This window comes from Penicillium angulare (genome assembly GCF_028827245.1).
Source record: "Penicillium angulare strain IBT 27051 chromosome Unknown utg000007l_segment0_segment0, whole genome shotgun sequence".
In the NCBI taxonomy this organism is placed as follows: domain Eukaryota; kingdom Fungi; phylum Ascomycota; class Eurotiomycetes; order Eurotiales; family Aspergillaceae; genus Penicillium; species Penicillium angulare.
Window position 1 is genome coordinate 2,854,249 of NW_026623166.1, and position 26,480 is coordinate 2,880,728.

At 47.6% G+C, this 26,480-nt stretch overlaps 5 protein-coding genes across 5 annotated transcripts; 4 read left to right on the forward strand and 1 right to left on the reverse strand.

The window, feature by feature from the left end:
• Positions 1-136: 136 nt before the first annotated feature.
• On the forward strand, positions 137-4,840 carry N7478_010327 (uncharacterized protein; the record flags this gene model as incomplete). Its single annotated transcript, XM_056926541.1, has 1 exon — positions 137-4,840. The coding sequence occupies one exon, from the start codon at positions 137-139 to the stop codon at positions 4,838-4,840; it is 4,704 nt and encodes a 1,567-aa protein (XP_056775911.1).
• A 738-nt stretch (positions 4,841-5,578) lies between these two features.
• N7478_010328 (uncharacterized protein) lies at positions 5,579-7,192 on the forward strand (the record flags this gene model as incomplete). Its single annotated transcript, XM_056926542.1, has 2 exons — positions 5,579-5,606; positions 5,688-7,192. The coding sequence occupies 2 exons, from the start codon at positions 5,579-5,581 to the stop codon at positions 7,190-7,192; spliced, it is 1,533 nt and encodes a 510-aa protein (XP_056775912.1).
• Positions 7,193-7,932: 740 nt separating this feature from the next.
• Positions 7,933-10,747, reverse strand: N7478_010329 (SH3 domain protein; the record flags this gene model as incomplete). The annotated part of the gene is made up of 2 exons (XM_056926543.1): positions 7,933-10,596; positions 10,691-10,747. The coding sequence occupies 2 exons, from the start codon at positions 10,745-10,747 to the stop codon at positions 7,933-7,935; spliced, it is 2,721 nt and encodes a 906-aa protein (XP_056775913.1).
• Positions 10,748-21,370: 10,623 nt separating this feature from the next.
• Positions 21,371-23,567, forward strand: N7478_010330 (protein phosphatase regulator GAC1; the record flags this gene model as incomplete). The annotated part of the gene is made up of 2 exons (XM_056926544.1): positions 21,371-23,239; positions 23,301-23,567. The coding sequence occupies 2 exons, from the start codon at positions 21,371-21,373 to the stop codon at positions 23,565-23,567; spliced, it is 2,136 nt and encodes a 711-aa protein (XP_056775914.1).
• A 1,590-nt stretch (positions 23,568-25,157) lies between these two features.
• N7478_010331 (histone H4) lies at positions 25,158-25,818 on the forward strand (the record flags this gene model as incomplete). Its single annotated transcript, XM_056926545.1, has 2 exons — positions 25,158-25,167; positions 25,517-25,818. The coding sequence occupies 2 exons, from the start codon at positions 25,158-25,160 to the stop codon at positions 25,816-25,818; spliced, it is 312 nt and encodes a 103-aa protein (XP_056775915.1).
• Positions 25,819-26,480: the final 662 nt, after the last annotated feature.

The following is a 26,480-nucleotide window of genomic DNA, read 5'->3' on the forward strand; positions in this document are numbered from 1 at the left end:
CTTATCCCCCATGCATACAGTGCCATCCCCGACATACTTTGAACTAGCATTATGATTACTATCTTGATGCACATGTACCCATCACTTTACCACTTGTCTCAACATTGGACCCAGGGACTTCAGTCACCGTTGCACCATGTCGTACAATTTTGGTGGCCGTAGTATGGCGCCAAATGCTGCTGCTCCTGCAGATTCATCACGTCGGCCGTCCAACTCTAATGTCCCTTATACTTCCCAACTTCCAAGATCCCAATTGGCAAAGCCAGTGAACTATACCCCGCGAACTAGTCGTGCTTCATCTGTGTCTAGTTCAGACGAAACTGGCCAAATACCGGCCCCAAGAGCAACATATCAGGCCGCTCCTCGCTCCAAACGACTATCATTGTTGCCACGGCCGACTACTGGCGGTCTGTCATCTTTAATTCCACCAGCATCTACATCAACTCAAATTCCTATTCCATCTACTATTCCATCGTCTTCTTCTTCTCCTAATCTCGCAATCCCGCCCACAGTTGCGCCCAGCCACGAAGTGCAAACGCACACGCAAACGCAAACGCCACCTGCCAAAAGAACCCGCAATGTTCTTCGCAGAAAGGCGCCATTAATAGGGAAGCATGTGGAGCAAAATAAAACCCAGAAGCTTAGTCTGGTGATTCCACAGGAAGACCAGCCAAGCAATATGAAGGACCCCATGCGGGGTTTTACTCCAGATGCATATTCCGCCGGGCCGTCTGTATCTGCATCTGCATCCTCCAAAAGTTCAAGCGAAAAGACAATTAAGAGTGGAGTGGTGTCTCCGATGACTCAAGGACCAGCAGAGCTGGCGAGTCTCCGGACTACAGTCAGTACTCAGAATCTTCCTCCCCCTTCACATGGCTTTCCATCCGCGAGCAGCCCATCCACAAGGTATTCTGAATCTCCAGGCATGTGGAGTCGTGGCTCCACTCCGACCTCGATGTCATCATACTCGCCTGGGATTATGCACTCAAGTAAGATTGGACGCTTAAGACAGCCTAGTCCATCCCAAACGAGACTTCCATTATTCACCCCGCCCCCGGTGTTTGCAAGCCCCCAAAGTGCACAAGGCGAAGGGAAAGAGTTGAAGCTTCACCGAACAGCAACTCCTCAAAGACCTTCTACCCGAAGCCCGGTGGTAAACACAAGCATTCCGACAAAACAGAGTTCGGGGTCTATCCCTACAAGAATTCAAGGTCCTCCTCACAGCCCACCGCCAAGGAAGTCATCTGTGAATTTCAGCCCGCCAAAAGACTCCCCAGGCAAAGACTCTGATATAGACGTGGAGAAGGCCAGAAGAGAAGTTGAGGAAGCCGAACGTGAAGTTATCAGAAGTCATAAGCGAACAATCACCAATCCCTCCAGCCCGGAGGCGACTGTCCCGAAGACACCACCACGACCAAGTCGAGATGGTACCCATCGCCTGAATCTAGAGACATCTCCAGTGATACAGAGTAATCTGCCATACCTAAAGTCAACAGGCCACACGAGACGTGAATCTATAGAGAAAATACGTACAACTCCCCAGCCATATTCCACCTTAAACCAATCTGCTACAATATCCGTGGACTCTTTCCGCTCCAAAGATCTCTCTCAGATCCCATCTCGGGAAGCAGGATCTCCACTCAAGACACGCAAATCACCGAAATTGACCAAGGATCCCCCCAAAAACGTGCCCAAGGAAAAGAACGACTCAGCAAAACCGGTCACAGGCAAGCGATTTGGTCTTTTCTCGAAGAAGTCCAAGCCAGAGCTGGAAAGCAATGCCGGCGAACAGAATCGTTCAGCGGCACGGAAGGGTCCAGCAGCTGGAACCGGTCATGAAGGATATGGAAAATACAGCCAGCGCGGTCGGAAAACAAGCGCGAGCAGCGCCTCTGATCCCAGAACTCGATCAACGAGTACAACTAGAAGCGCGTCTCAATCAGTTGCTAGCAGCAAGGGCAGCATGTCAAACCGGCCTGAGTTTGATCTTGACGATTTCCTATTGAGCCGTCTTGAACCAGTTATTATCAGTGGCGGAGGAATGGAAGGTTCAACGCTTTCACGAACCCAAAGCGAGCAAAGTATGAGCAGTATCAGCGTTACATCATCTAGTCTTGCTCGTCCTACACCACTGACGATTTCTACCGCTCAATCCACTGATTCGTTAGTGACAAACTCTACTGGTATTTTGGATGATTTAATATTTCCTAGCGAGTCCACCACTGCTTTGGAATCTACTCGAAGCCGGAGTCCGGAAAAGAGCATTAAGCTTGCAGATAATCCTCAACCACAACCTTCGAAGTCTCGGATGCCAGTTCCCAAGGGTAAGAGCCAAGGGATTTATGCAAGCTCCGAAGCTGCTAAGACACAAAAATCACTCTCTAACACTAGCACGACCTCTCTGGCTCCCAAGACTTCGAAGGGAGCTGTCAACTCGAATCAACCTCCAGCGCCAGCGAAGGAGAACCAACAAGTCAACAAGAAAGGAAAATCTTCGCGGTGGAATCTGTTTCAAAGAAACCGGCCCGAAGAGCCTAAGGCTTCTGTTCCTTCTCCTGTAGCTGCACCTCACACTGCTCAGCTACATGCAGCTATTTCACCAGCCTTGAGAACTCGCCCCGTTGCACACTATGCATTTGTTGATGCGGATTCAGATGAGCTTGATGATATTATTGGCAAGCTCGAGGATTCCCCGCCAACTGAGGAGGAGAAAATTGCGCCCGCGGTAGAAGTCCCAGCAGGTCTCAACATAAGAAAAAGACACCCGTCTATATTGCTGCCATCGCCTCCTAAACTTCAAGGCGAATTTGGTAAAGATGACCGTCCGTCTCCGAAGACCGCCTTATTCAACCGCAATCTCATGGATTCAGAGCCCGAAAGCAGCCCAGAAGATCGCCGTCCTAGACGACTAGCTTCTGTTGGCCGTATTCCGAAAGTTGTTTCTAGGCGTGACAGACAACACAGACCGGCTATGCAATCTTTCTCTCGGCCTTTCAGTGTTGTGGAATCCCCACCACCGATTCCGGCTCCCGCACAGCGAAGTGGACAGGACTATCCCAGTTTCAATGACCCTTCTTGGCAACGACAAGCAGAAAACACGAGTAAGGTACCGGACTGGGGCTATGATTTCAATCAGCCCTCAAGCGCGTCTGAACATGTTAGTGCTTTGAACTATCTCACGGGGCCTTATTCGGCCAGCGAGTTTCTTCATTTTTCACCGCCACACAAGGGCTCTACAACGTCAAGCAGCTCAGGAGCCTTGGCAGCAGTGACATCAGTGGTTCCCAAGGCAAATACTGCACCTACGGAGGATGAAGTTTGGGGGGAGTATGATGATTTGCTTGATCATGTTTTGTCACCCGAAGAGCCAAACCCCGATGAGTCTGACAAACATGAGGGAGATGAGAGATTCCAAATGGCAACAATGGCGAGTAGAGCTCTCCAGGACGAATTGAATAACCACAGTTCCCTTTGTCCGGGCTCATTCGTCCCCGATGAAGCATCGATCCGATCTAGCAGCGACTCCATTCGCTTGCGTCGTTCCCGAATCGTATCTGCTTTGCACTCATCAATCTCTCCATCCACTCAGCCATCCTACAGCAACCTTATTGCAAGCTACGGGGATGACGACCTCCAGAGTCCTACAAAATCAACTCAAGGCGTCTCAGATAATGTCAAAGCACAACAGTCCACATTTCTTCAGTCTTTGGCCACAGCTCCCAACCCTAGCCAAAAGTCTCAAAATGAGCGCAAATCTATACTGGGCTCACCAGAGCGAGAATGGGATGCTGTCACTCGCACAAACATGAGATCTGCTTCCCTCATGACTAGTCGTTGGCTATCATTTGGACGTGTCCTCTTCAGTCCTGCTCACAATCACGTCAAGACTGGAACACATGGAAGAATCCTTGTGATCGACGGACTTGGAAATGACGACTGGTCTTTCTATTGCTCATTGACTTATCCAGACGCGGAGGTATACAGCTTGAGTCGCCGACCTGTCTCTACACCGATGCCTCATCCTGCCGCATGGCAACCTCCTACAAACCACCATACAGTCTATCATGCTGGCCTACAGAACCCACTTCCATTCCCAAAGGACTACTTTGCTGTCGCGGTGTTACGGTTCCCTGCGGCTGGCCCCGAGGCAATCCAAAACAACATAGTTCAGGAATGTAAGCGCGTCCTTCGCTCAGGTGGTTACTTGGAAGTGAGCATTTTAGACCGAGATATGATGAACATGGGCGCACGAACCCGCAAAGCCGTCCGTCGACTCAAAGAGATGACATGTCTTGCCAACCCGTCTATAAGCCTTAAGCCAAGCACCGACAACGTCCAACGCCTCATTGGCTCGCAGGGCTTTGACAATCTTCGCAGATGCATGGTGCGGATTCCTGTAGCGGGAATGGTTGTTCGCTCCTCCGGCTCAACTGCTTCTTCTTCAAACAAGTCTCACTCTGCGACTACAACGACTGCCTCTACTGCATTCTCAATACCGGTTATTTCGGTAACCACCACAGGTAGCCAAAGTACCCAAACGGCTTCCAAATCGTCTCTTTCCGACGATACCAATGTCTCCCTTGGAGATCTCCTCTCTGACCCCTCACCTTCCGCGGCCAATGATGAGTCAATTGCCAAGATTGTGGCTCGTGTTGGTCGCTGGTGGTATACGAAGTGCTATGAGGATCCTGTCCTTCCCGATACCGAAGACAATGACCCTAGCATGTGGAATGACCGCAAGGTCCTTCGTGAGTGTCAAAATCGCGGCACTGGCTTTCGCATGTTAATTGCCTACGCGCAGAAGCCAAGTGAGGTGAAGCGACGCACTGCTAGCGTCTGATTGAATGTTATGTTCTTTTCCTTTTTGCCCTATGATGTATATGATTTGCCACTTCAATTTTTTACGACTTACAATACCCCGAAGCTTGGTCTTCTACTCTCTTTCCTATTTCTGTTTTGTTTTGTTACCCTCGCCACTTTCTATCTTGTTTTTGCTCTGTTACTTTTGGCTTCTAGCATTGGCGTAGGCAACGTTTTATGATACAAGAGTTGCATTGACCTCGCGGTCTATTTTACGAAGGCTAACTATTTACAACCTGGGCTGGTGGACATCTGATTATGTTCATGAAGATATGACCTTGACGATTTTTTAGTTCATGGGCTTTTTATGTACAACCCATGGTTGGGTTACTGATGTATAGTTTAGCTTTTCATCTTATTTATAAGCAGGACTTTAATGGATGATCAGTTTTACATTCTTTTATCAAATTAATTGCGCCACAAGTTTCATTTCTGCCTATGTGAAATAATGGTTCTCAGTATTATTTTTCGTGAGTTTAGATCCGATCCGACAAGGCTGAGCATCATCGTGCGTCATATCTTTTTCTAGAAAGCATCCACAAGGCAGTACACGCCCCCCCACCAAACCAAGTCGACTGCGCCACACTGAATCCACAAGGAACCAGGGACCATAAGCAGCCAGTTACTAGTTACTTAACTCTGGGTCTTCCAACTTTGCTTCTTACACAAATCAACAACGTTATTTACCATTGCGGCAGATTAAAGAAAAAGAATCATAATGTCCTATCAATACCCCCCACCAAATCGTGAGTTCCCTTGCGTCTCTACCCCAGAATATGTACCCCTCTTGCCCCGCAGTTCATACTAATTCGCATATTGTGACATAGAGCCGCCATACGGCGCATACGGACAACCTCCTCAGGGAGGTTACCAACAACAATACGGTGCTCCCCAGGGCCCTCCTCAGGGCCATTACCCACCTCAACAAGGTCAATATGGCCAGCCGCCCCCATCCCAAGGCGGTTATCACGGCGCACCCTCGCCCCAACCCCCCGTTGGATACGGCGCACCTCCACCATCCGGATACCATGCACCTTCGCCTCAGCCTCCCACGGGATACGGTGCACCTCCACCAAATGGACCTCCGCCCGCCGGATATCATGGCCATTCACCCCAACCATCCTACGGCGGTCCTCCACCAGCTGGATACGGTGCACCTTCACCTCAACCCCCGGTTGGATATGGCGCTCCTCCTCCCGGCGCTCCTCCTCAGGGCGGCTACCACCATGCACCATCGCCCCAGCCAGGATTCAACCAGCCTCCACCCTTTGCGCAAGGCTCACAAGGTCACGCTCCTCCACCAGGCCAACCACCTCTAGGTGGACCAGGCATGCCAGGCGCCCCTGTACCACCGGGTGTGCCGGGGCCTAATTCCTTCGCCGGACCATCGATGCCATCGCTGGGTTACACACCAGGACAGAAAGCGCCAGGCGATTTCCGTCGGGAAGCTGATGTCCTCCGTAAAGCGATGAAGGGTTTCGGAACCGACGAGGCAGCAATGATCGGAGTACTCGCGCGACTTGATCCACTGCAGGTGGCTGCCGTACGCGCTTCATACTCGCAGCATATCGGGCGGGATCTGTACAAGGACGTCAAGAGCGAGGCAGGTGGATACCTGCGACAAGGGCTGTTAGCTGTGATTGAGGGGCCATTGGGCCATGATGTTGAGTGTGCGCACGAGTCAGTGGATGGAATGGGCACAAAAGAATGGATGATGAACGAGGCACTTCTTGGACGCTCGAACGCAGATATGAATGCGATCAGGATAGCATATGAGCACAAGTACCATCGCAAGTTACATATGGATATTGCAGATGACTTGTCATTCAAGACATCCAGTCTGTTCAAGCATATCATCTCGGCCCGGCGAACGGAGGAGTCTGTCCCACCCAACCCAGAGGAGATGAAGATGTGGGCAACTATTGTGTACGAGAAGCGAGATATGGATAGGGTATGCGAGATCTTTGGACGTGCATCCAATGCTCAGCTTCGGGCTTTGGATCATGAGTGCCATGCTAAGTGGCGAACTTCGCTTCTTGGAGTTATTATGGACAAATACTCTGGTCATATGCAAGATACATTGTGGTTTATGGCGCAGGGTGCTTCGGATCCGGCTATGCGTGATGCTATCTTACTTGAGCAGGCTATGGATGGTGCGGGCACAAAGGATGAGCGCCTTGTCGTCAGGATTGTGCGCATACACTGGAACCGGGATCATAAAGAACAGGTGAAGCGGGCTTATCGTCATAAGTACCATAAAGACTTGATTGACCGCGTGCGTGGAGAGACTTCAGGTGATTATCAGAACTTGATGTGTGCTTTATTGCAGTAGGAGGGTTCTTTCCCAATATGAACTTGGAGGCAGTCTTGTTTTTCGCTGTATTTTGATATCACTTTTAGTATGAGTTTAATAATGCCTTTATGATGATGAGAATCTATTAATTGGTTATGCGGTATCTCTCTTCTGCCTGTATCTAGTGGTCTCTAAGTAGAACCCGGGCCGTGGTCCGAGGGACTCTTGGGGACAACGGCCATTTTGTATGGATTCAATAGCACTGGCAGAGAGAAAAAAGCATTGACAGAAGGTTTACGGCTCGGTTTTGATATGAACCCCGGAGAAACTTATTGGTCTGGTTCCGAGGGCATTGACATAGATCTGAGAGTATTGACAGAGATAGAAAAGCATTGATGTGGCCTGGAGAGCATTGACTTGGCTCACCTATAGAGGATTGTACTCTTTAGAAACCTCTGAAATGATTCAAGTGGGGGCACAATCTCACACTCAAGTACCTAAATTCTACGCTCCCTATATTTGGTTTAATATTACTGGTCTCAAAAGGAGCTTTTTGATAAGTACGTTAGGCAACTTCTTGGTTGATATTCAGGAGGCTACAAATTTTTATAAAGGTGTCTAGTTGCTTTAGGTATGTAGTTCTGCGTTCAATTGTACCTTATTCAGCATACATGCATTCTTCTCAAGTTTCGCTATCGTTAATATAATCATAACTTCATGCACGTGACATACAAAAAGCAAAAAGAAACCCTGAGTCTTCGGTCTTCACGGGGAAAAGCTCATGCCTCTCGAGTAACAACAACATGTGAACCGGGGAAGAGCCCAGTACGTCCAGCATAACATCCCCAAAACCACTCGTCATTAATATTTTCAACTTCTGTAATATCAGCACCACGTGGAAAGACGAGTTCATCTTGAATGTCCTCCTCAGGGTACCACGACCACAATGCATGAACAATGAGTCCTACGCCTCCATCGGGAGGAAAGCGTCGCAGAGAAGGTGCGTGAGGAGAGGTAGGAGTGCCTGGGCTCTGGATTGGAGAGTCTGCAGGCGACGTGTTTGTGCTAGTCTGGGAGCCCATAAGAGCCCGCAAACGAGAAGCCTTCTTGCGGCGTTCTTGGCCTTCTCTCCAGCTCCAGTCTCCACTGCCGAGTTCTGGGGATGCAATTGGCCCAGTGACGGTAGGCGATGAAGATGGTGATCGATTCACATGCTCGTCTTTAAGTGCTCGACCTCCCACGAGATCTCGCACAATGACGCGTCTTTGTCCGTCTTGATGGTCTTCAAAGCCAACGATAATCATTCGATGCCCTTGCAAACAGCGGCGCCATCCGCTATGCCCGTTTTCTTTGCTGATTTTCGAGGTTACAACAAGCTTGAGATAACAATTTGTGCAAACGTCGTAGTCGCCATTGTTGCATTCGAGGCAATGAAACCTTGTAACAGATGCTGGAATTGGGTAAGTGCAGATGTCGCAGTTGGTGGAAAAGGACAAAATCTTATAGCTTTCCGACTTTTCGATGACTGGGGAGTCATTCGCGGTGCCCGTTGAGGTAGAGATCCCACCTAGGCGGCGGACTGGTAATAGTGGATGTGTACAACATCTTCCCTGGTTTACGCAACGATTGCAGAATCCCCAGTCTCCCTCGTTGCATTGATTGCATTTCCAGTAGCACTCATTGGTAGAAGACATGCAAATGTCGCAGAATAGCCCAGTCCCCAGGCGACGGACTGGATTATCGGTCGTCATTTTCGTTTCTCCACTCATTGTGGTTCGAGCTGTCTCGGCAGGTTTCTGGTATTTGAAGGAGCCTAATACATGGATACTACGACGTTTGGTAGGTGCTGGCTGGCCATTTGAAGATGCCAGCATTAATTCAAATGTTGCCAGCGCAGTGTTTTTGAAGCCGGGCCATGCAAGACAACCCTGGCCTGAGCGATAGCATCGTAGACAAATATGGTATTTTCCATCTTTGCACTTAAAGCATCTCTTGTGCAAATCGTATTGAATGTTGGCTTTTCCGCATCGATCACACGGGATCAAAGGTTCGGCGTATTGAATGCTGGGAGACTGTGGGGCATTCGGGCGCGACGAGGATGGTCTAGGTCGTCTTTCAGATCTGTGAGGAACAAGTGGCGAGGAAAGTGGGGTGGCATGTTCTGTTGGGGTTGAGCTATGAGAGGCATTGAATGGCGAGGTAACAGTAGTAGGAGAGTTTGTCGCAGATTGACTTGTTGTAGGATTCCGGGAGGAAGTTCTTTCTCTTCCACCACTTATCCATACGTCGGAGAGTGGCTGTTCCGATTCGGTGGCTCGTCGTGGTCGTCGAGATGATGACTCTGCCCTCGGTCGCCCAGTCTGAGAACTACGAGTGCGCTCTGCCGTCATATCGCTCGAGGATCGAACAGCAGGCCTTAAAGACTCATCTGAGTTGGATGCTTGGTTTACTCGCACGGGAGATGTTCGCCGATTGCCACTGCCTTGCTCTGAATTTCGTCGTTGGTGATTTGAGGTCGGGCGTGGTGCGGCGGATTCTAGTAGGTGTGGTCTAGACACAGGTGGTCGCCTTTCGCCTTGTTCTCGGGGTGTCGATACTGCCTCGCCCGTTCTCTGGGTAGAATGCGACCTTATATGTGATCGTGAACTGGTTTCCGGTGATTGTCTCCGCCTTTGAGCTGGGCGGGGATCTGACTGTTGCATGTGTCTTCGACGGTATGCCTCGGCAATGCGTTCACTGAGCTCTTCCTCCTGTGCGGGTCCTAGATTTTCAAGATCGATATCATTGAGCAATCCTTCTTCGATGATTTGTCGCAGAATCTCTTCTTCCATTGTCTCCGTCTCGGATGATAGGCTAAGTAGGGACCGTAAGCTCGATTGGTGCTCGACACGTCTCGAACGTTCAGAATCGCCGTGAGTCCGAGCCGAAAGATGACCAGAGTCTTCATCTCGTCTCCGCCGAGACCTTCCATCGTCTCCATGGCGGTTATCCGGGTTACTGCTTCTCGCGCGGCTCGCTTCTGTTTGTACTCGTCGGCGTTCCTCGCGGCGCTCCTCCCGTCGAGAGTCACCCTGACTCTCACGAAGGCTCATCTCTCGAATCTCATGCATGAATTCATCTTCTGAGCTTCCAGTTTCCGCCTGCGGTGGTGGGAAAACCGAGTCACCAGGCTTATACCGTTCTGCGATCTCCTTCTTCTCAGCCTCCGATCGGGTGCGATCGGGCTGGGCCACCAAGACCATATCCAATAGTGTTGTGACTGTAGCATTTGGGCGGGTGTCGCGCACATCGGCACGACAAGATGGACAGGTGAACTTGGGAGATGCGTTGCGGGGTTGTCGGCGGGTTCCTTGTGCGGTGAACCATTCCTTCAAACATGAGCCGCAGTAGGTATGTAGGCAGTCGAGTAGAGTGAGGGGCTGGTATAGGAGCTCGGTGCAGATCTAGAAAGAAAAACAAAACAAAATAAGCGTTAGTTACACGTAAGGGGGCGAAAGGAATGGAATGCTTCTGGAACAGGGCAATCCGTGACCATACCGAGCAGCCCAGCTCCTTCTCCAGATCTGCCAACCCAGGGGGCTGGACTTGAGACATGAGCAGAAACGAAGTATAGATTAAATTATTGAGATGAAAAGAGGGTGCCCACACTTCCAGGTCCAAGGAACGGGGAGGTTGGAAACCAAGGTCGAGGCGGCGGTGGAAAGTGGGAAAGGTTCCAAATGATCTCCACCACAATCTTATCGTGATCTCACACACATCTCACACTTCAGCTCCTTCTTCAACCGTAAGTTGTAACTATGCTCAGCAACTTTGGAACTGTCCAAGCTTAGCTTTCTTTTCTTTTCTTTTTCCCTTCGCTTTCTTGAAGTTTCTTCCTTGTTTTTTTTCTTGGTCAGCATGATTTGCGGTTTGCACCGGTTAGACTTGGGTTGCGGTTTCATCGTCCCACTCTCTGCTGCGGCCTAACTGGCTCACAATTCTCACCATGTCCCCAATGATCGAAGTCGCAGTCCCACTGCCCTACGTGAATGGCATCCAGAAGCTTCCCAGATTCGATCAAGCCAGCAATAATCATGCTGTATCTTTATAGTAAACCTGACTACTTCAACTCGTCGAGAACTCGCGATGTTGGACAACGAATCACTGCTGTTAGTCTCACCACATACTCGACGGTGATTATGACAAGGCAGCCAACAGACTAAACCCAAGGATATCTCAGAATAGCTGAAGAGCTCCACATTCAGAAGCGTTGGAGAGGTCTAGCGGTTTTACTCCCTCAGCAAAGGGGGTTATACCAACTGATAACCAAATCATTTTACATATAACGAGACGCAATACTAGTAGTATGCCGCATCTTCTGCTCAAACTAGGATGTTCACCCGCCTTGATAGTTTGATCAAGGCACGCATATTATTGTGTACACTTTTCTATACAGTCAAATCCTTGGTTGAGTGGCAAGGCCTTGCTATAGGACCAGGATTGTGCATCAAGTTCAGCATGGTCTCACTAGGAAGATTCCAAAGCAGACATTGAACCGTTTGCTGGCGAGACTATGACATGATTTCACGACAGCCTATCAAAATGTTAAAAATCTGATTTCACTAAGTTGAACATTCTTACAGGTTGATAAATAGTAGTAGATTGAGCTACGAAGTACCGAGATGGCATGTTCAACATATAGTACATGCAAGGATAATTTGAGTATCGACGACGATATAATGAAAATAGATCAGACTCACGCAAATTGAACAGGGATTCTTCGGGAATTTACATTTATCTCGGTCGTGCTTTACGTTTGATTTCGTCATATGTGCTCAAGATGTGTCTACAGAAGTGGTTTATGGGTCAATTAGCACATTATGATCAGGATATCACCCATATGGCATCGCCACGAGCCTGAGAATTGCAATGTTTGTCAGCTTAAACATCTCATGTTTGCGTATGACCAAGTCGAAATTTAAATTTATTAAGTACTGATGTCTGTGCAGGAAGCAACTAGACTAATTATACCCTTGCCATTCGAAGGTGTCATATGTCTTAAAACGCTTACTCTTATCATCGGGCAATGCAACGCCAGGACCAAAAAAAGATAAGGGAACTTAGAGATAGACAAAGAAAGAAGTCTTCGGAATCTTCAAAAAGGAAAGCCTATATCATCACGTAGTATTAGTCACTTGTCGCATAACGCGAATTCTCCGTCTGGTCAACCTGCCGCAGATCGATTAGCGGTGGCGGCAATGCGAGACACGCCCGGTCAGCGCCCTGATCGCACGACAAAGGCCCGACCATTAGAAAACAAAGGATACCTCGAAGAAACAAAGGGGATACATTGAGTTTTCACAATCCTAGACTATAAGGAAAGTGGTATATGGCTTAACACACCGCTCGCCACTGACGAAGGCTTGAAGGGGCGAGTGTCGCATAGAGTTTTCTTCGAACATTTGAATCGCAAGTGGCGGACGTGGCTTTGGCCAGCTCAGTCTTTGGAATGATGATCTGAGCCACTATGAACAAAGTACAGAGAGGCAAGGAGAGAGAGGCGTTTTGCATTGCATGTTAACATGACTCTGATGCAGTATTACGAGTATTTGCGGGGTGGGGGACAAGAATTGGCTTTTTTTTCCTAGTTATGTGTAAGTTTTTCTTCTCCCATATTTTTTGATTCACTTTCTCGAAATTTGAATCTAGTGATTTGTAGGATAATTAGGCCGTGGAAATGCGATGTAATAGCGGAGCTTTGAAGTAAGTTGACGCTCTAGGCCGGAACGCCGGAACTATAGCCTGGCAACGGGGGTATCATGTGAGTTGTTTGGGAGGACTTTATCTGTGCTCCCGGTGCATCCGGGGCTCTGTTGGATTATCTGCAAAGGGTCATTTAGCACGGAATTCCCGGCGCACGATGCAAGCGTGAAACGATGAAGTGTGTGCTGGGTGGAGAGATTAGTGTAGGGGCCTTTGGGCTCGGGGAGAAAGTAGCAGGGGAAGGGGTTTGGGGCCATTTGAGATACACCCGAGGGAAAGCCGGGGTCTGAGCTTTGGACTCGAGTTTAGTTGGTTATTGAATAGTAGAGAAAAGAGGAGTGCAGCGGCTAGACGGCTTGAGAGATTCGAAAGTGAGGGGCGTCCAGACAAAAGGTGAAAAAGAGGGGACATGATATTATCGAGGGTGAAGAGACAATGCAGAACTGTCTACAGCAATGTTCCAGAGCGCTCTGTCTACTCTCGTAATGTTGATGTTTATAAATGCTGACATGAAATTCGCGGGGTATCCTTATTTTGGGATAATAAGCAGAAGTGAAGTGGCAGAGGCTTGAGGATGATGCACCCCGCAATTTTACAAAGGATAGGACACATGCAATCCATTATGCCATCGCGGGAGTTGTGGAGGTTTCTATCATTATCATGATAGGAACTCAGTATGGTCATCTGAAGGTAACGAAGGCAGACATCAGACTGATAGACAGCCCGGTTGCCTACTTGTGGAGTAGCCGAAGTAAGTACATGGGTGCATTCGAGGGGCGTTTTGATGTTCTAACGCAGTACGCATGGATCAATGTCGTGACCCGCATCACATCACTTCATTTTTAGACTCGAGCACTGTTCAACTTCTAGCCAAGAACTATCTGGAGAGCAGATCCCCCGTACCTACCTGTGCGGGTGGTAGATCATCCTGATACCGGGGTTTATTCGGAGACTTCCTACCAAGTTCAGCCATGCACATAAACACTGCCCCTCATTTATCCTCATATCTGCGTAAATCGCGCAGCGGAGCATACTACTCCTCGAATATAGATACACATATGAAAACAGAAGGCAGGATTCTCGTCGGCAATTGGACAAACAATCTGAAGCACTAGTTCAATCGCCGACAGATTTCCTTTAATGACTATTCTAATTATCGGAGGTTTCTCTCGCAGCGCTAATGAAAGTAAGTCAGTGCCAACTGTATGTAGCTGGCTGTAGCCAATACGCCATGTCACTGCCACCGGAAAATGGATACCTTTCAAGGGAAAGTTTTGATTCGTTAGCAGCTGGTTATCAGAAGTGTTGGGAAAGTGGCTTGCCCACCACCTTCCCCTTGGTTCTGAGGGCTTATAGGCCGATGATGGCGCTGTGATGGCTGGCGCCTCTCCCGCCAAGCGTGCTTCAAGGCTTGAGGATGATAAAGCAAACGTGAAATAACACGCAAGCCTATCACGCCATTGAACAACCCGACGGCTCGTATCATATAACAAGCACATATAAAACGTCAAAATTCTGTACTTCTGATCCTTTTCTGAGGCCATTAATAATATGCAAGTAGTAAAAGATTAACGTCTCGGTATACTTGACTATCTCAGTAGTTAGCTATCCAAAAGTGGTCATATGGGCGCCGCAATGGACGATCGCCAATGCCCCAGGCGGGAGCTACTTTGGTCCCGTACAGGGTCTGAGGGTAGTATACGAGAGTGGAACCCTAGGGGGAAGCTAAGGGGACGGACCTATGTTTGACAATCCAGTCAGCCTAGGAAAATAGACGTCAAGAGAAAGTAGATAGTGGCCCCGCTTTCCATTTTTATCACATTCGGGGTACACCTGCGAAGACTGGGGAGCATAAACTCCGCAATTTACGATAATCCACAATTGCGAAGTCCACAAAAAGGGATACAGAGAGAGAGAAACGCCCCTGAAATTTGGCCCGTTTTTTGGGGCGTCTGCTAGTCGAAACAGATGATGCCATGCACTGACCGCTAGCCATGCATTAGTATAGTCAGTTCGCCGCACTAATGCACTGTCTAATGCCCACCAAGCGATATGCAGCCACAGGACCCACTGTCAATGCACCATCCATCCAGTAACAGCACCGGGATCTGGCGCATTGACTACGGCACGAAAAATCTAGGCTGTTGCCGACTTGTCCTTGGGGAAGAAAGGTGGTACGATTGGTTTGTTTCCTATGCACAGCATGACTATAGGGATCAAAGTATAGCAGGGATACAGAAAAGGCTACGGTACAGTATAGTATATACCATACTATTGTTTTATTTTGGGTAGGATGTGGAGACCACCAAGAGTGCAGTGGCGGTTGCACATCCATCCCTTAATACAGTTTTCATGTACATGTCGAGGATGTTAGTTGTAGTTTTTAATCACTCCACAGCTTCATCGCACAGACCAGAAACGGTGGTCCCTGATCTGAGCGCACGTCCGTCTGAAACTGGTGAGGGGGGGCGATGATTATGCGGCCACTTGTCTACGTATACCACCACTCCCCTGCAACCAAGCGTTTTGCTTAGATATAACCTTGGCGAGAACGTGTCAGCGTCCCTACAGGATGCATAGGGTGGTCATGTGTGAATGCAGTGCAGATGAGGCGCCGGCAGGGAGTGTATGTAATTCTGGCGTGATGCGAGAGTCTGCATTATCAGTAGAGCGCTTCAATGGTGCAACAGCTTTGCAAATATCCTTGTGCAAGTTTCACGAATTTAGAAATCTAATTCAAAATTCTCCAAAGAAAAGAGCACCTTGGTGGAAATTGTCAAGGAGCTATTGATTGATCTTGAAATAGATGTTTATGTAACCATTATGCCAAACTGAGAGCTTGTACGAAGTACATCTTCAATGATTGGAGTAAATTCCTCCCGGCTTGACTGAGCTATCAAAGATAGATAAGGTTACTCTAGTTCCATGGGAGAATTAACCTTGGGGTACGAATTCGAATTCGTATTCACAAAGCTCTCCAATAATCACGAATCAACCCCACGATAATGTCTTGACTGGGGAAATACACGCAATCAATCCAAACCCCAGATCAAGTCATTGACTGCGGGGGCCGCGCATCGCGACCCAAATTGCGTGCATCTTGAGACCTAATGTTCATGATATCCGCGGGGAAGATAAGCGTAGAAATGAGCCAATGACAAGCCCAACCGCATTTTCCAAGGGTGCTCATCCAATGGTTCAATTCATCTAGACCGACTATGTGTACAGCTATCTTAAAGTTCAAAGTAAGGGCCAAAACGTATCTTTGGTACCTACCTTTGCGGGGTGTACTCAAACACAAAGCTTAGAAAGAAAGGAAACTCATTCCCAAATCCCCGGATCGGGGCTATTGACTTCAACGACTCGGGAGGCTGGATGCCGAGCGGGACTGCGGTGACCAAGGTTCAGCCACCATAACGCCTATGCAAGCCGAGTCTCCGTATAGCGATCGAAGCCCATACCGGTGAGTCCATGGGGATTAAAGATGGCGCGAGGGTGATCATTTCAAGCAACTGATCGCGAGCCGGTGTAGATGTACATTATACCAGTGAATAAAATACAAAGTTATTAAAAAGAAACTTCAAAACTTTCTTGGGGATTGATGGAAATGATGGTCTGAGGTCGTATACTGCGTAAGCGCTGGAGGGGCCGGACACTAAGATCTAGGGCTGAACTCTCTGGTTTTGGCTACCAATCCGAGGTGACATCTCGAACATACCATGGTGGCAGGTCTTGGTCTGAGCGCTGCAACACATTGACCACTTTTTTCTAGGGTCTCCTGGGGAGTATGATTTGGCGGTGCTTTGAACAGGCCAATGCGTTACTGCATTAACTCACGTTTTGATTCTTTCCAAGGTTGTTATCTGGGTAAAATAGCGATTTCGGTGCTAAAGGGCACCCACGTCTTAAAAAACAAGAAATCAAGGTATGCTTTCTTTTTTCTGTCGACATCGGACGAAAAGTGTACGGAGGCTCTAGCATTTCAATTGAAAATAAGGGGGGAGGACTGGCCAACGGGCGTTATCGTCTTGCAGTGGGGACAACATAGTCGGAAACCTTCTACAACCTTGCAGCTTCACCGAGCCGACCGGGTTGGCTATGTCAGGTTTATCTCATATTGAAGCCAAGGTATGTCGGACGATCTAGATAGTTCGAGGCTTGAGCTCCGCGGAGCTACATAGTCATCTGAATAGTAAAAAATAAAAATAAAAATCATATGCACTTTGCCCCTCTCCACGAAGTCTCCTGAGTCAAGTACAAGGCGGGGGTGGGTTTGAGAGAGAAAGAAAATCTGGAGTGATCAACATGGCGAGTTGGATTTGTTTTGCAGCCTGGGGGCCCCGGGGTTGATCGCAGGATGATTGAAGGAATGGAGAGAAGTCTCGACTCTCTACTAAGTGGAGCTCGCTAGCCGACCTGCCCTGATCCACTCTAGGTGCGGTTTAGTTGATTTGAGACCGGCTTTACCAATCTGAGGATTAGCGTCAAAAGAGACTCTTTTGTACAGTAACAGCCACCACCAACCTCTACTGCCACTATTCCCAACGGTGGTGGCAAAATAGATTAGGAAGGGGAGAAAAAAAAACTCTGCAACAAAGGATTCCGCAGGGGTTTGACGATCCAAACGCAGGACGGTTTCAAATTCAGAAATGCAAGTAATGCAAGCGACTAGCAAAAAATACTAGAAAGGCAAAAAAAGAAAAATCTATGACCCTTTTACATATACAATGAGACATGCGCCTCTACGCCTCCCGGTGAGTTGACGTTTGGGCGCTTGTGGTATCATGAAACAACGGAATCGAGTTACCCGGGTAGTAAAATCGACGAGAATACCATCACTCAAAGAGGAAATTGGATTTTGATTTTGATTTTGATTCTGTCGTCTTGTTTAATATCAAAATCTGGTTCTTGTAGTACTTTCAAAGTCTTTTTTGTAACAACCGCAATGATCGTGAGGTTTCACGATGGTCTCGATAACGGCAGTACCCGAGGGTAAATGAATTCTTGAACCACCAGAGCAATCAATGCTGGGGTTGATTCAAGAACGCGGGAGGGACCTTGGAGGAACCGAAAAGACGAGATGGGAACAGGTTGTGTCCACTGCGGCTGATCGTGCTCCGGGGATCTGGCGAACCGCCTCAAAACTAGGGCAATGGTCGCACACTAGGGTAAAGAGAGAGAAAAAGACAGGAGAGGACAGAATAGTGAAGCTGCACGCAAAACAGGGATAGGCTTGGAGGTTCCAGACACTGCCGCCAAGGGGGACAAAAAGTGACCAAAGTGACCAAAACCAAGGAAACTCGCGACTCTCGGGCCTGTCAAATGCAGTCTGACGTCATCTATTTCGCAGTGTCTGTCGACGTAAGTTCCCTACAGCCGTGGAAGTAACACCCGATCTCTGCATTTTCTTATATCAGGGGAAATTCTCCGAGGCCATGAAAACAAGAATCAATGGGTCAAACAAATTTAAAACACGATAAGAATGCGATCTCTCTTTGGCAGAACCAGACTGAAGATGAATATCATCTGTTCCTGCGATTCCTGCGACCTGTTGCATCTAATCTTTTCTGACTAACCCGAACCCACTGGTAGCAGCGACTACTGTGGGCAATACATAGTTCGGCCCCATGAGCTCCGGGTTTGGCGGCACGTTCTGGTGGGGACTATTAGTACGGAGTGCATACAGTCGCTGCTCGGTCGATCCACAGAGCGTTGACAAGATATTCCACACATCCACACCAATGCACTATGCATGTCACGGAGAAATTTCATGCCTGGCCTGTTTCTTGTATCCTGTTTCCTGGTTTCTTGGTTCCTTGGTTTTTTGAATGACCTCTATTGATTGGATTTATTAGATTTATTCATCTTCTTTTCTTTGTACCCCTCTACCCCTCCACCCCTCCATTCCCATCATGCGGCTGTGTAGCCTATCGAGGCTGAAGGGGGTGGAAACCTGTCGCAAGTCAGACTTTTGGGGTCAAGTGAACACCTCCTTACATGATGACTCTTGGAATTCAATCAAATCTTCATATAAAATCATAACTCTATTATAGTATCTATTCGGACAGAAAGATCAATCCGATAATAGATAATAGATAATAGATAACAGGTTAGTAGCCACTGTTATCCTAGAACGGCATGTAAGACGATTGACTTCCCTGGTTATACCATTTGGGGGTCCTGGTCCGTTCCATGGTCGCAACACGCAAACCTCTGGGGCGATGACCAAGGCGACGAGGCCAGAGAATTTGCGAGTCTTTCACCCCATCTTGATTAGTGGAGGCCGAAAGAGAGAGAAATAAAATGGAAATAAAAAATAAAAGGGGGGCCCTGAGATGGAGAGAATTTATGCAATCGGGGGTTGTATATCCATTAGGAGAATTATGTTTTGCGCGAGAGTTACGTATGGTTGAAATTGACTAGATGGAATTTCAAAATCAGGATAAAAATTGGAATTTGATATCAACCATGATGTTACGGAGAACATGGTTTGACTCCGTATTTCCAGCAAGAAAGAAAAGATTGAAAATTTTAAATTTAAATTAAATTCATTTTTCTTAGTTCGGATCAGGTCGAGCCAATGGTGGTTGCAAGGGTGAATTCGGGGACTCGGACCTCCACGCCACGAAAAGCTCTTGATAAGGATTTCAGTACTACGAAGAAGTGCAGTGGGAAGAAAATCAAAAATTAAAAATAATTTAATAAGATATAAAATATCATTTTCTCTTTCTGAGGATATAGTCGTGCAGTTTCATTTCTCGGAGTTATTGCTGCACTGCTAAAATGTATTTTATTTTCGTTTCCTACTTTCCTACCCCGGTCGCAGACCGCAGAGAAAATTGTGATACAATTGCCGTACGTCAGTCCAGAAACAGGGAACACAAGAAGTATGATGGAGAAAATGGGGTCCCCATTTCAAGCTAGCGAGCGGAGCCCACCTAGTGAAGAGAAAATCGAGATGATTTTGTAGAATCTGTAGGGCGATCACCCAACATTCCTGAGTGAGTACGCCACAGGCTGGCGGATAAGTCGGAGGGAGAGAGTAGGATATATTGAGGTACAATATGGGTAGCTGTACTAGCTATACTAGCTATAGCATTTAAGAGTCATGGTTACTAGTATAGTTACTGAAGAGGTTAGTTCTATAGATTGGTCTCGTTTCAAGAAGGATCTAAATTATACTGAATATAATATAATATATTATCGAAAATTATGAAATATAGTAATAATTATAATAATAAAACTAAAATTCAAGTATTTTTTTATCTTTTTTCCTTGGAAGTGACTTCCATTGTCCAGACCCACCGGCGTGTCCCTAACCATGCTATACGGGACGCACTGACGGTAACATTGGAGCGGAGTCGATGCAAAGCAGACGCACCCTAGTGATTTTCTGTGGCCAGGCGCTTGGAATAGTCTTTATTTATCTTGTTCCACTTTTTTTTTTTTCTTACGCAAAAAGGTTGTTATATGATTCCCGGATCGCAACGAGTTTTCATTTTTTTTTCTTCGTTTCCCCCTAGATTAGGCCTCTCCTCTCTCCTCTTTATTCCCTCTTCTCTTCTCCATTCTTGGTTGGGGAATTCTCGTGGGGAAATATTCGAACAACCTGGGTTTTCCTTTGATTTAACCTTCTCCCAGTCAAAAACGGTTCCGGGGATGGCTTTCTGATTCGTCCGCCAGCACGACTTATCAGTGACTTCGGAGGTACTGAGGGTGACTGAGGTGATCATCGATCCAAATCATCCAATCCCCTCACTTTTTTTCCTCATTCTACCCTTTTTTATATACATAATACTTTTCTGTTTCTGTTATATATTGGAATCCTTTTTTTATTTCTTTTTTTCTTATTTTCTTATTTTTTTTCGCCCTCGAAACCTTCGATTTGGTCTCTCGCCACTTCCTTCCCCCACTTGGATCGTGCTATATACTGCCACCCGGTAAGACCAGGATAAGCTTCTTTTTTTAATTCCCTTCTTTCCCTTTTTCTTCACTCAATCCTCCTCACACTCAATCCCTTTCTTTTTCTTCCATCCAACAATTACACCATCCATCCATTGTCTTCTGGACTACTCATGCCATCCGGTGTCACTCAATGAAGCTGTGATACCTGTTAATCCTAAATGGTCTGCGCTTTCCCTCTCGCCATCTGGTACCACACCCATCTGCATTTACCCTGCACGCCAATTGACTCTTCCCCTGTGCCCTTCACATCTGCATCGCAATTCTGCCTGTTACATGGCTATGCCATCGCTTGTACCTCGCCTGCTTCTCGGCTTTTGCCTTCCGTCCAAACCTCCATCCGCACTTTGCCACCTGATGGGATTAATTGAGATATGAACTGACCTGAGATATCTCCGATTTAACAGGTTCTGTTTTAATGATTTTGCCTTGAGCACACCTTGAGTATTCTGTGAATACCTTGATTCATCCCAATCCCAACCCTTCTTGTGTTGAAACACACAAGTCGGCCGGATGCCATACACTGCGCCGTTCAAGTCGTTGCTCGCCGCGCAACACATCGAATACTGTGATCCGAAATCAGATGTCCTTCCCGAAAGGCCTGGTCTGACTCGTTCTACATCACCCCGTCTGCAGAACTCCCGTTCCTATTCCTCTACCTCGTACGTTCGTCGACACAGAAGGAGCCCATCGATCTCCAAGTCCTCCCCCGTGCATACCCCCGAGTCTGCACGCCAATCGACCTCCATCATTGACCCTCATGCTAGTTTACGGCAGTCCCCGCCCCCATTAAGCAATGCTGCCATTCCTCCAGGGGCGGTAATCTCGCCCCCAGAATCCGCCCCCAACTCAGATGAGGAGTCGCCCTATCAAAGTGAAGGAATCAAGCTCGAGGAGCTGGAGGCAGCCGTCAAGGCCATTGAACAACGAAAGGAACACTCACCGGAGAGAATGGGCCCAGCCAGTCAAACAGGAACAGAGGCTCAATCCTCATTGAGTCATAATAATACTACACCTATCTTGACATCGAAGCCTAGCAACCATCTGCGATTATCTAAAGAAGCTCGGAAGATCTCTCATTCGCGATCTTCCACTGAATCAGCGATCTCGCTGAGAAATGAGGAAGCATTGACCAGCTCCCCCGATGAGAGCGATGCAGAACTTTCGCCTCGACCACCTATGGTCCGGAAGAAGTCGGGCGAGTTGGTTCGGCCAGCTCTCCGGCCCGCATCGGCTCGGCGTCGGCCTTCCAGTATGCCAGGGACCCCGGTCTATGCTAAGGCTGTGCACTTCGACTCACACTTGGAACACATCCGCCATTTCTTACAACTTGACCGACCCTTGGCTGTCAGTGCTGAGACATCCCCAGTGGACAACTATGATACAGAAGGCGAATTTCCTTTCAGCCAAAAGCAGGACAAGTCGCCTTCATGGGAGTGGGAGCTCCGCCTTCCAAATTTCCCAAAGGATTTGTCGGCCCGTGCCACTATTCCCGTTCGCTTGGAAAGACTGTTTCTCTCTGGAGACAAGAATGTCTTGGTCGGTTCGGTTGCTGTAGCAAACTTGGCGTTCCACAAGCATGTGGCCGCCCGTTTCACATTTGATTACTGGAGGACAGTCTCGGAGGTTAGTGCAGTATTCTGTCACGATATTCGCCGCAAACACATACACGATGAGTACGACCGATTTTCTTTCGAAATCAAATTGGACGACCAGGCAAACTTGGAGAAAAAGTCGCTGTCCATGTGTATTCGTTATACTGTGAACGGACAGGAACATTGGGACAATAATAATGGAATGAACTTCCAAGTTGATTTCCACAAAGCTCTCAAGGTCTCCACCTCTACCCCCAATGCCAACAAGTCATCTGGTGGATCCCGACCTTCGCTTCCCCGCAGTCGTACATTCACTGGCTCACACACCCGTCCCCAATCAATGCCATCATCCTTGGACGATTTCCCAGAGCTCAACAAGAATCTTTCCTTTGCCAATCCGTTCGCCAGCTCGAAGGCCTCGCCCCTCACCAAGGCTGCGTCGGATGACATTGATACTTGCGAGCCACCTAAGCGTCGGGAAAAGCCTACCCCTCAGGCATTTGGTAACCGCTATGACTTTGGTGCCTCGTTGACTGCTGCTATGCGGACGAAGCCTCCTGTTGACCGGACTACTCTCACAACACGAGCACGCTCTGAAACTCCCATCCAGGCGAACACGGCTAGACCAGTCGAGAAAGCTCCAGAGCCTTCTCCGCGCGAGTCATCTCCAGTGAGCATTGCACGCAATGGAGCCCCTGCGGAAAACTTGAAGCCTTCCTCACTGGTCTCTAGCAAGCCATGCCTCGAGTCCTCTGTGTACAAAGAGTTGGTCGATAAGTATTGCTTTGTAAGTTTATCGTAATACAAATTGACTACCAAAATCACGTTACTAACTTGATTTTATCTAGTATGGCACGCCCAAGTCCGCGAGTACAAAGCAGACTTTCTCCGTGAATGTTCCTAGCGAAGACGCAAGAAGGTTTCCCTCCGGGACTCCCTCGCCGCCTTTGTCTCCTGGGTCACCAGCTCCTCTGGAGCCTCCATCCCCAGGGCATTCTAGCGAAATCCGGTCTCGGTCGCCAGCAGCTATTAGTCCACGAAGCTCTCCACGCTCTTCCCCATCGCCTATGTCTCACCGATATCCATATCATCAGACATTGGGAAGGGATTCCTAGCCGAGCCTCATACCTCGCCTGTTATTAGAGGGTGAGTGACATACGACTGCTCGGGTCAAGCTACTTTCTGCCCCTTCGCATCTACTTTTTGAACCCAGAAAAAAACTCCTCATATTGACTGTTTCCTTAAAAGGAGGCCTGGTTTTTCTTTATCTGAAATGGGATCGAACACGTCATTTCCCAATCCGTCGATGGCCAGTTGCGCAAGCATGGCTTGGATCGGCGCACAATAACGTTTTTCTTTTTTTTTTCACTCGTCACGCATAGTGAATTTCTCTTGTGTCTGATATTTGTGGCCAATCATGGTCTTGCAACTGCATCGTACATGTGAAAGATTTCGATTCTTGCGATGCATAATAAACCGCGGAGCCTAATTTAAGATCATTGTACGTGTTAGCTGAGATTTATGGGTTACACATCGGGGCATTGGGAGACAAGATCGATGCGAGTTTTATTTGGAGCGGTCTCCTCCGTTTCCAGTCGGTTGTTTTGATACGCATGATGACAAGTAACGAATTTTCTTTTGCCTTTGGTTTTACTGTTTTCTACGCCCTCTACTCTCCCGTCACCTATTTTTTTTGAGGCATTTTCACTTCTTCCTGCTATCATGCAGCTCTACATTTTTCGCCAAAAAAAGTTTTAGTATCGCCCGCCTCCTTGTTGCATTTTTTTGCGTTTTCTTCATTGCGTACATGGCGCTTGGGTGGTTCGTTTTATCTTATGTTTTTCCAATTTTCTTTTTATTCGTGTTTTCAGGGACGACATATTTGACAAGATGCAAGCGAAAACGGATTTGCATGAGAGATATGATTTGCAAGATCAAGAGCAGTCCGCTGTTTCTGTACAGCGACATGATATCTTGATAGCATGAGGGATATGAATGAATGTGATTTGATTCATGGTTTAATGTTTCTTTTTGCACCGTAGCATGGTATATCTAAGCATGGGTATAGAGAGAAACTCTGTACTTGATTTAGAGTATTTACGGATGCAAACTGTTGTGTATTATTTTTTCCCTTCCGTCAATAATAGAATGACCATGATGAAATTATTTCAATAGCATACCATTCTATAGTACTGTATGGGGTAGAAGATGCCAATTCTTTGACATGGCATGCATAACTCCACCTGGGTCTACTCCACAGGCTCTGCATTGTCCGATGGATACTTTGATGTGGCGGGTCCCCCTTATCGCCTTTACCGGGTGGCTTATCATCCACGTGATCAGCCCCACCGAACATTAATGATTCCCGCAGTAAAGACCAGGCACACACAACGGCCCAGAACAGCGCTCGCAATCCAGCCCTTCATAACACCCTTTTTCCTCCCTGCCTGCCTGCCAATCACCGCCGCATTGCAGAATGTAAAACAAAATCTCTCGCTTACCTAACTCTCCCCGACCCCCCAAAACCAAATCACGCGTAGTCATCCACGTATTTAATTCCCGCTCTTCCCCTCTTTTCTTAGTCGTTCTCTCCCTCTTTTTTTTTCCTCTCTTCATCGCTCATCATCCTATCGGCGCGTCTTTCACCCATCATCAAAACTATCCAAAACAAATCTCTTTTATCAACCTTTTACACATAATTAAATATGTCTGGACGTGAGTAACCCTTTTTTTCCTTCATGACCTTGTTACTTTCGTGTTGTTTGTCTTTATTGTCGTCGTCGTGTTTTTCGTTGTGATGATGTTGGAAGTTGGTGATGCCCCTGGCGCCAATGTAATTGGTGGCAAACTGTCTCCGATCCTGGTGCCTGAGGCAACTATGCATCTCCCTCTTACCCGATCAGGAAATCCATTTTACTATTTACACCTTACTTCCACCTCGCTGTCACTCTATACCCTTTGAATATTTTTATGCTTTTCTTTGTCTTGTCTCATCTCATTCCACTTTACTTCTTCTTATCCATTTTTATAATGTCATCTGATACTAACATTCTATCCGTAACAGGCGGAAAGGGCGGAAAGGGTCTCGGCAAAGGTGGCGCCAAGCGTCACCGTAAGATCTTGCGTGACAACATCCAGGGTATCACCAAGCCCGCTATCCGCCGTCTCGCCCGTCGTGGTGGTGTCAAGCGTATCTCTGCCATGATCTACGAGGAGACCCGTGGTGTGCTCAAGTCCTTCCTTGAGTCTGTCATCCGTGACGCTGTCACCTACACTGAGCACGCCAAGCGTAAGACCGTCACTTCCTTGGACGTTGTCTATGCTCTGAAGCGCCAGGGTCGTACCTTGTACGGTTTCGGTGGTTAAATTGTCTTATCCTTGTATATTGGATATGGCATTCTACCTTGTCGTTTCTCTTTTCCTTTTAACGTGCTCAACGGTGTGATGGTTTCTTTTTCATATTTTACAAGATGATCTTTTTCAAATATTCTTACCGACTCCCTACTTTGTTTGGATTTTTACTGTCTCTTGGATTACGCTTGGGAGGAATGGATCGGATTTGGGGTTATCTTGGGCTTTTTTCTGCGATAAATTATTGAGAATGCATTCGGGATTGATTTGGTGAGCTTTGACTTCATTGTGAAGCTAGACTGAACAATTGCCTTTGATTTCCTCATTGCCTTTTCTCTTGTAATTTTGCGAATCTCGCAGTACGTAGTCTGTCATGAGTACATAGTCTGTCATGCCATGCTATCTCAAGTTCATTCCCCGCACAGACCGTACGATCGGCATGATGTAATCGACCCACTACCTCGGCCATGGAGTACTATCTTCACATTCTCGTAAGTTGAACGCTTACTCCTGAACATCGAAGCGTTCCCCTTCTTTCCAAGATTTATTTTCTCTATCCCTCGGCAATGTAAATCAATCAAGACCAAAAACTACACCGACAGCTTAACTCACGCCCATATACAAAACACAGCACCCGAAATCCACCGGTCGCAAACATCCAAGACCGAGCCAAACCT